Raw genomic sequence first — 10,536 nt, 5'->3', positions numbered from 1 at the left:
AGTTGAAGCTTTGGTTCTAATGTTTCAAACGGACTTGAAGTTACTGACAAACTGGTTCCAGACGTGAGAACGAAGTCAGAGTTTCGAGTGAACGACAAAGAACTTTATCTTTATAATCTTTATTAAATTAATACAATTCATTCATTCAAGCCACAGTCAGACTCTACAATAAACTCTTAAACTCACTTAACTTCAGATATTGTGGTCCATTCTTGTGTGCACGTGTGAATGTTTATGTTCTGTGCACGTGTCAATGTTTATGTTCTGTGCACGTGTGAATGTTTATGTTCTGTGCACGTGTGAATGTTTATGTTCTGTGCACGTGTGAATGTTTATGTTCTGTGCACGTGTGAATGTCCTCGCCGTGGATCAATTAAGTCTAATCAATAAATTCTAATCTAATACAAGATAAGACGTGGTTCAAAAATATCATCAACATGAATGTTTACATCTTAATAAAGTGACTCGTGATTATATTTGTTGAAACAATAAATCAGAGATGGTTTGTTATAAAGTTTAATGTTGACAAACAAATGAGTGTAAAGTGTAATAAATAGATAAAAATAAACAAACACCATCAAAGCTCAAACGACAAACATATCTAAATACACTTCAACACATTCTATTGTAACGGTTGTTCTACGTCATTTGGTGCTCCGCCCTCTAACCGCTTCGCTATAGCGGTTAGAGGGCGGAGCACCAAATGACGTAGAACCTGAGATTATGATCATAACTCAGGGGTTTCAGGCGAGTCGACTGTAGCTGGAGACCACCTGCTCCAGAGACGTGAAGCTTTCCAGGAAGTCCTCCTCTGATATCCCGAACTTGGTGTATTGATGGATGTAGGCTCTGGAACGATGACAATGATGCTTTTATTAGATGAAACTCATTTGCTTAACTTTTGAATACTTTTTAAACGGTAGACATTAAATATTATAATTGAATCATCTTTAAATGTCTCATTTGTAAAACATGGATCAACAAACGATCAACAAACGATGAATAAACGATCAATAACAGTCGAGGCTGCACCTGGAAGCGAACATGTTCCACGCGTGTCGCAGCATGTGCTGCAGCTGCGGCAGCAGAGCTTGACCGTTGCTGACCAGCGCTGCGCTCTTCTCGTAGCGGTCAAAGGTCAGCGGCGACTTCCACACGGCGAGCGCCTCGGGGGGGCGGAGCCACGAGGTGTAGAGCGACGCGTCGGCAAACGGTTCTGGAGGCGAGAGACGTCAGTGTGAGGAGGCGACTCCGGTTCTGGACGTTCACCTGCGTCGGCGTCGAACACGTCTCGTCCTCTCAGCACCAGCAGGTTCGCCAGCGACGTGTTGAAGCCGCTTCCTGTCGCGACCCCTGCAGCGGCAGAGGGTCAAGGGTCAAACACAGCAGGTCCAGAACGCGTTCAGACTCACCTTCCTCCATCTTGGCGTTGGACACCAGCATCTGCCGCAGGCGCTTGAGCAAGGCAGGCCAGCTGAAGGTGCTGAAGGCCAGAGACGCGCTCGCGATCTGAGGAATCGTACTCACGCTCAGCAGCTTGTATTCTGGGTGACAGGCCACAGCACTGACCAGCTCACCTGAGAACCATGGACACAGAGTTAAGCTTCAGTCGATCCAGCATCAAAACATTTCATCAACAACTTATTTACGTGGTCCTTGTTAAACTAATAATACTGTCAAAATGTTTTATTTTCAATTAAAATGCATATTTTACAGCGTTTGTTCATTTTTGTGTTGAAATTAAACTTTAACAAACAATTATTATTTATATTTTTGAAACATTCTTAGTTTACATTTTTTCACATCTGCTTAGAACTTTTGCACAGAACTGTATGTATATAATATATATAAGTATATGGATATATGTATATATGGACACCTTCAATAAAGCTGTCTCCGTAGATGTTTACGGAAGCCAGACTGAAACTTCTCATGGATGTCGCTCTGATCCAAGAACAGCTGCTCAGACACAACCTTCTCCAAGATCTTGGACAAGAAAGGGAGCTTAGAAATAGGCCTGAAATTACTGAGGTCAGTTGGGTCTAAGCCTGGTTTTTTGAGCAGAGGCTCCACAATGGCATGTTTAAATGCATTGGGAAAAACCCCTGTGGAAAGGGAGAGGTTCACCATATTGGTAACTCAGGGGCCAATTACATCAAATACTTTGATAAAAAGCCTACAAGGAAGGAATATACACAGATGACTGCCCAGACGTGGACAGTTTGATTCACTGTTTCACTGATCATTGTGTTGAAATACTGGATCAAGTGGCACCTGTTAAATCGAACTTGAAAATTCAGAAAAAACGGTGTCCTTGGACAAATGAAGATCTACTGAGTCTGAAGAGACTTTGTCGAAAGACTGAGCGTCTCTGGAAGTCCACTAAACTTGAGGTGCACAGACTTCATCTCAGGGATCTGATGTCTTCATACAATGAGATGGTGGAAACTGCCAGATCTGATTACATCAGAAAACTGGTAGCAGAATACCAGCAAATAAGAAAAACCCCAAAGGGTTGTTTGACACGATTAATTCTCTTGTGTCTCCTGCTCCTCAAATCACACCTGTCTTCTGTGAAGCTGACAGCAATGCATTGTAGAGATTTTTCATTGACAAAATTAAATTGATCAAATAGAAAATCTCTCCCTTTGCTTGGAACCCCTACTGTCTCTGAGCCCCTCTCCTCCTCTTGGTCTTCCTTCACTGCTGTATCTTTGGATCATATTTCGGCACTAGTGAACAAGATGAAACCCTCCTCTTGCTCAGATGATGTCCTTCCTTGTAGGCTTTTTATCAAAGTATTTGATGTAATTGGCCCCTGGGTTACCAATATGGTGAACCTCTCCCTTTCAACAGGGGTTTTTCCCAATGCATTTAAACATGCCATTGTGGAGCCTCTGCTCAAAAAGCCAGGCTTAGACCCAACTGACCTGAGTAATTTCAGGCCTATTTCTAAGCTCCCTTTCTTGTCCAAGATCTTGGAGAAGGTGGTGTCTGAGCAGCTGTCTTTGTTCCTGGATCAGAGCGACATCCATGAGAAGTTTCAGTCTGGCTTCCGTAAACATCTACGGAGACAGCTTTACTGAAGGTGTCCAGTGACATCATGATGTTCTGGTTCTCTTGGATCTGTCATCAGCCTTTGACACAGTTGATCACCAGATCCTGAAGACCGAGGGAAGAAGACTGTCTGGGTCTGTGTTCCAGTGGTTCTCCTCATACATTTCTGTTTCAGTGTATCTGCCAATCAAATGAGGTCTGAATCGGCAGATCTGTAGTGTGGAGTCCCTCAAGGTTCTGTTCTGAGCCCCAGAGGCTGAACTTAGTCAATTGTTGCTAGAAATCAAACAATGAGTGAAAACACTTTGAAGCTAAATGTGGACAAAACTGAAACTCTGGTGATTGTTGATGATAAGGTTCCAGGGTTGAGTCAGTACTTGGGTGACTTAGGTCGGTCTGTCAAACTGAGTCTGAGAAACCTGGGTGTTGTATTTGATAAAGACATGTCTCTTGTTCATCACTGAAGAAAACTGACCAGAAACTGTTTCCTTCAACTGAGAAAAATCTCTAAACTTAGCAAAATGTTGTCGGAACATGATCTGGATCTTATAATCCATGCGTTTGTTTCTTCTCGTCTGGACTATTGTAACAGTTTGTTTTCATGTCTTAACAAGAAGGATCGTCTCGCCTGCAGTTGATTCAGAATTCTGACCCGCTCTAGTAGAAGAACTCACATTTCTCCTTCAAACTCTTCACTGGCTGCCAGTTTCTTTCAGGATAATTTTAAAATTCTGGTTCTTACTTTCAGATCTATTCATGGTCAGACCTTCATGATCTGATCCAGACTTACACCCCAGCTCGGGCTCTGAGGTCTGTGGATCAGAATCTACTTATGGTTCCTGAACTTCCGGACCAGAGGAGAGAAATCCTTCCAGACTGTTGCTCCTAAGCTTTGGAACCATCTCTGTGTTTGATGATCTACTGACTCCTTCAAGAAACATCTGTGTTTGATGATCTACCGACTCCTTCAAGAAACATCTGTGTTTGATGATCTACTGACTCCTTCAAGAACCATCTGTGTTTGATGATCTACTGACTCCTTCAAGAAACATGTGTGTTTGATGATCTACTGACTCCTTCAAGAAACATCTGTGTTTGATGATCTACTGACTCCTTCAAGAAACATGTGTGTTTGATGATCTACTGACTCCTTCAAGAAACATGTGTGTTTGATGATCTACTGACTCCTTTAAGAACCATCTGTGTTTGATGATCTACTGACTCCTTCAAGAAACATCTGTGTTTGATGATCTACTGACTCCTTCAAGAAACATCTGTGTTTGATGATCTACTGACTCCTTCAAGAACCATCTGTGTTTGATGATCTACTGACTCCTTCAAGAAACATCTGTGTTTGATGATCTACTGACTCCTTCAAGAAACATGTGTGTTTGATGATCTACTGACTCCTTCAAGAAACATCTGTGTTTGATGATCTACTGACTCCTTCAAGAAACATCTTCAACATCAGAATGTTTCGAAAATATAAATATAATTGTTTATTAAAGTTTAATTTCTAACACATATACAAATATTATAATATTATAATATACAGTATATAATCAAGCTTCACTTCAAACACTCACCAAGGGGGTTCCGGGACCAGGTTCCCAGGGAGTCTGCGGAGAGCACAGGCTGCAAGACGCTGCCGAGCTGGTGTGCGATGACTCTGTTGATGTGAGCGAAGGACACGTGTTGCACGCCGAGGCGTCGACTGCAGATCTGATGCAACACGTCGTTCTCGTGAACCACGATGGCGTCCGACAGCTGGTAGAGCCGAGCCAAGGTCAGCAGTGAGTTGTAGTTCTGCAGGATGACCTCGCCGCTGCTGTAGGGCCAGGTCAGGTGGTTGAGGACGAAGGTCGCGGGGAACGAGTCCCGCAGGCGCCGCGTCACGTACGTGCCCACGCCCGACCCCGTGCCCCCCGCCACGCTCATCAAGGTCACGACCCCGGCCAGTCTGTCGCAGCGTTCCACCTCCCGTCGCACCAGGTCCTCGATGGCGTCTCCGTGTCTCGGCCCGTGGACGCAGAACCTGAACCAGAGTCCAGTTCAGGGGCCGCACCCTCAGGGACCCCCTCACTCATGCAGAACCTGAACCAGAGTCCGGTTCAGGGGCCGCACCCTCAGGGCCTCCCTCACTCACCCTGAGGGACTCCCTCACTCACCCTCAGGGCCTCCCTCACTCACCCTCAGGGACTCACTCACTCACCCTCAGGGCCTCCCTCACTCACCCTCAGGGACTCCCTCACTCCTCAGGGACTCCCTCACTCCTCAGGGACCCCCTCACTCCTCAGGGACCCCCTCACTCACCCTCAGGGACTCCCTCACTCACCCTCAGGGACTCCCTCACTCACCCTCAGGGACTCCCTCACTCCTCAGGGACCCCCTCACTCACCCTCAGGGACTCCCTCACTCACCCTCAGGGACTCCCTCACTCCTCAGGGACTCCCTCACTCACCCTCAGGGCCTCCCTCACTCACCCTCAGGGCCTCCCTCACTCACCCTCAGGGACTCCCTCACTCACTTTCAGGGACTCCCTCACTCACCCTCAGGGACTCCCTCACTCCTCAGGGACCCCCTCACTCACCCTCAGGGCCTCCCTCACTCACCCTCAGGGCCTCCCTCACTCACCCTCAGGGACCCCCTCACTCACCCTCAGGGACCCCCTCACTCACCCGCTGGCCCAGTTGTTCCCGCAGCCGTGGTTCTGACTGAAGTGAGACGAGGCCCCGTAGGTCCAGCGTCCAGACCTCGCCGCCCGGGTCAGACTCTGGTTGATGACTTTAGGCTCCATGTCCACGAGGACGGACCTCGCGACCAGACCTGGACCCAGAGATGATTGTTTGTTTTAAATCGATCTCCTTTGTAAAAAGTTATTTTTCCTCAAATTCATTTTTAAAATATAAATTAAAACAACTATAGCTTTTTTAGCTTTGATATAAAAAACATAAAAACTTTTTTTTTCGCCATTTTTTTAGGTTCTGTTCCTTCTTTCTTCTCACTATCCTAGGGATGCGTCCCTGTGTAGCTGGGACAGTCTTCACCAGCAACAACCTCAGTGAAGGTGAATTAAAAAATGTCTATTTCTTCAACTGAATCTTCAGAACATTTAAAAACACGAGCGCCACCTGGTGTCCATGTGAAGAAACGACCGATATTTTAGTTTGTGTAATGACGTGTGTATTTACCTCCATGTTTGTTATTTACCTCCATGTTTGTTATTTACCTCCATGTTTATTATTTACCTCCATGTTTATTATTTACCTCCATGTTTGTTATTTACCTCCATGTTTATTATTTACCTCCATGTTTGTTATTTACCTCCATGTTTGTTATTTACCTCCATGTTTGTTATTTACCTCCATGTTTATTATTTACCTCCATGTTTGTTATTTACCTCCATGTTTGTTATTTACCTCCATGTTTATTATTTACCTCCATGTTTGTTATTTACCTCCATGTTTGTTATTTACCTCCATGTTTATTATTTACCTCCATGTTTATTATTTACCTCCATTGTTTTTATTTACCTCCATGTTTGTTATTTACCTCCATGTTTATTATTTACCTCCATGTTTGTTATTTACCTCCATGTTTATTATTTACCTCCATGTTTATTATTTACCTCCATGTTTATTATTTGTTTGTTATTTACCTCCATGTTTATTATTTACCTCCATGTTTGTTATTTACCTCCATGTTTATTATTTACCTCCATGTTTGTTATTTACCTCCATGTTTATTATTTACCTCCATGTTTATTATTTACCTCCATGTTTGTTATTTACCTCCATGTTTGTTATTTACCTCCATGTTTATTATTTACCTCCATGTTTGTTATTTACCTCCATGTTTGTTATTTACCTCCATGTTTGTTATTTACCTCCATGTTTATTATTTACCTCCATGTTTGTTATTTACCTCCATGTTTGTTATTTACCTCCATGTTTGTTATTTACCTCCATGTTTATTATTTACCTCCATGTTTATTATTTACCTCCATGTTTGTTATTTACCTCCATGTTTATTATTTACCTCCATGTTTGTTATTTACCTCCATGTTTGTTATTTACCTCCATGTTTGTTATTTACCTCCATGTTTATTATTTACCTCCATGTTTGTTATTTACCTCCATGTTTGTTATTTACCTCCATGTTTATTATTTACTTCCATGTTTGTTATTTACCTCCATGTTTGTTATTTACCTCCATGTTTATTATTTACCTCCATGTTTGTTATTTACCTCCATGTTTATTATTTACCTCCATGTTTGTTATTTACCTCCATGTTTATTATTTACCTCCATGTTTGTTATTTACCTCCATGTTTATTATTTACCTCCATGTTTGTTATTTACCTCCATGTTTGTTATTTACCTCCATGTTTATTATTTACCTCCATGTTTGTTATTTACCTCCATGTTTGTTATTTACCTCCATGTTTGTTATTTACCTCCATGTTTGTTATTTACCTCCATGTTTATTATTTACCTCCATGTTTGTTATTTACCTCCATGTTTATTATTTACCTCCATGTTTGTTATTTACCTCCATGTTTATTATTTACCTCCATGTTTGTTATTTACCTCCATGTTTGTTATTTACCTCCATGTTTATTATTTACCTCCATGTTTGTTATTTACCTCCATGTTTGTTATTTACCTCCATGTTTGTTATTTACCTCCATGTTTGTTATTTACCTCCATGTTTATTATTTACCTCCATGTTTGTTATTTACCTCCATGTTTGTTATTTACTTCCATGTTTGTTATTTACCTCCATGTTTGTTATTTACCTCCATGTTTATTATTTACCTCCATGTTTGTTATTTACCTCCATGTTTATTATTTACCTCCATGTTTGTTATTTACCTCCATGTTTATTATTTACCTCCATGTTTGTTATTTACCTCCATGTTTGTTATTTACCTCCATGTTTGTTATTTACCTCCATGTTTATTATTTACCTCCATGTTTGTTATTTACCTCCATGTTTGTTATTTACCTCCATGTTTGTTATTTACCTCCATGTTCATTATTTACCTCCATGTTTATTATTTACCTCCATGTTTGTTATTTACCTCCATGTTTATTATTTACCTCCATGTTTATTATTTACCTCCATGTTTGTTATTTACCTCCATGTCTGTTATTTACCTCCATGTTTGTTATTTACCTCCATGTTTATTATTTACCTCCATGTTTGTTATTTACCTCCATGTTTGTTATTTACCTCCATGTTTGTTATTTACTTCCATGTTTATTATTTACCTCCATGTTTGTTATTTACCTCCATGTTCATTATTTACCTCCATGTTTATTATTTACCTCCATGTTTGTTATTTACCTCCATGTTTATTATTTACCTCCATGTTTATTATTTACCTCCATGTTTGTTATTTACCTCCATGTCTGTTATTTACCTCCATGTTTGTTATTTACCTCCATGTTTATTATTTACCTCCATGTTTGTTATTTACCTCCATGTTTGTTATTTACCTCCATGTTTATTATTTACCTCCATGTTTATTATTTACCTCCATGTTTATTATTTACCTCCATGTCTGTTATTTACCTCCATGTTTATTATTTACCTCCATGTTTATTATTTACCTCCATGTTTGTTATTTACCTCCATGTTTGTTATTTACTTCCATGTTTATTATTTACCTCCATGTTTGTTATTTACCTCCATGTTTATTATTTACCTCCATGTTTATTATTTACCTCCATGTTTGTTATTTACCTCCATGTTTGTTATTTACCTCCATGTTTGTTATTTACCTCCATGTTTATTATTTACCTCCATGTTTATTATTTACCTCCATGTCTGTTATTTACCTCCATGTTTGTTATTTACCTCCATGTTTATTATTTACCTCCATGTTTATTATTTACCTCCATGTTTATTATTTACCTCCATGTTTGTTATTTACCTCCATGTTTATTATTTACCTCCATGTCTGTTATTTACCTCCATGTTTGTTATTTACCTCCATGTTTATTATTTACCTCCATGTTTATTATTTACCTCCATGTTTATTATTTACCTCCATGTTTATTATTTACCTCCATGTTTGTTATTTACCTCCATGTTTATTATTTACCTCCATGTTTGTTATTTACCTCCATGTTTGTTATTTACCTCCATGTTTATTATTTACCTCCATGTTTGTTATTTACCTCCATGTTTGTTATTTACCTCCATGTTTATTATTTACCTCCATGTTTGTTATTTACCTCCATGTTTGTTATTTACCTCCATGTTTGTTATTTACCTCCATGTTTGTTATTTACCTCCATGTTTGTTATTTACCTCCATGTTTATTATTCACCTCCATGTTTATTATTCACCTCCATGTTTATTATTTACCTCCATGTTTGTTATTTACCTCCATGTTTATTATTCACCTCCATGTTTATTATTCACCTCCATGTTTGTTATTTACCTCCATGTTTGTTATTTACCTCCATGTCTGTCGCGCCGGAAGAACCTGTCGCAACTCGCCGTGACGTAACTCTGCTTCTGGGCCGCGAGCGCGTCGGAACACATGACGTCATAGAGCTCCTGGCCCACCTGGTTGCCGCACTGACCGAGCTGGACCGAGACCACAGACATCCCTGAAGAACCAGATCTTCATTCAAGAGTCTTTGAGTCCAAACTATGTTCCCGCCTCTGAGGTTGATGTTGAGCCAAACCCCGCCATGACACGTCACATCCTCTTGCGGGATTTCAAAATAAAAGGGCCTGGTCATCAGAAAATAAATCAATTCAGTTGGTTCCATGTATCGTATCATTACTAGATATTGAATTAGTATTTAAAGTTGTTTTCTTGTAAATATATTTTCATTCATTCATAGATCTCTGCAGGACGTAGTTTGAAATACATTGTCATATATATATATATATATATATATATATATATATATGTCGTATATATGAAACTCTCTGAGATGTTCAGTGAAACATGTCAGTCATAAATGTTGTCTTTTCTACTGACTTTTTAATTCATCGTTTCCCAACATGTCATGAATAATTGAGTGAGATTCACAGCAGAATATATTCTCTTGTGTGTTCTACAGAGACTACACAATACATATAATAATAATGTTAATAACAACAAGAACAATAATAATCACAATAATAATAATCATACATCAGTGTGTGTGTGTGTTAAAGTGTGTATGTGTGTCGTTGTGATGTGTGACTCTATTGTATCATCAGTGTGTGTGTGTTGTTGTGATGTGTGACTCTATTGTATCATCAGTGTGTGTGTGTTGTTGTGATGTGTGACTCTATTGTATCATCTGTGTGTGTGTGATGTTGTGATGTGTGACTCTATTGTATCATCAGTGTGTGTGTTGTTGTGATGTGTGACTCTATTGTATCATCAGTGTGTGTGTGTTGTTGTGATGTGTGACTCTATTGTATCATCAGTGTGTGTGTGTTGTTGTGATGTGTGTCTCTATTGTATCA

The 10,536-nt window shown here is 40.1% G+C and overlaps 1 protein-coding gene across 1 annotated transcript; it reads right to left on the bottom strand.

The window, feature by feature from the left end:
- Positions 1 to 725: 725 nt before the first annotated feature.
- On the bottom strand, positions 726 to 9,726 carry tubd1 (tubulin, delta 1). The gene is made up of 7 exons (XM_087796297.1): positions 9,528 to 9,726; positions 5,736 to 5,883; positions 4,644 to 5,092; positions 1,413 to 1,577; positions 1,270 to 1,353; positions 1,033 to 1,216; positions 726 to 849 (listed from the first exon to the last, which is right to left on the bottom strand). The coding sequence occupies exons 1-7, from the start codon at positions 9,676 to 9,678 to the stop codon at positions 744 to 746; spliced, it is 1,287 nt and encodes a 428-aa protein (XP_087652423.1). The 5' UTR covers positions 9,679 to 9,726; the 3' UTR covers positions 726 to 743.
- Between the last annotated feature and the right edge of the window lie 810 nt (positions 9,727 to 10,536).

The sequence above is a fragment of the Callionymus lyra genome, chromosome 7 (genome assembly GCF_982586985.1).
Source record: "Callionymus lyra chromosome 7, fCalLyr1.hap1.1, whole genome shotgun sequence".
In the NCBI taxonomy this organism is placed as follows: domain Eukaryota; kingdom Metazoa; phylum Chordata; class Actinopteri; order Syngnathiformes; family Callionymidae; genus Callionymus; species Callionymus lyra.
This window is presented reverse-complemented; position numbering and strand designations above follow the sequence as displayed.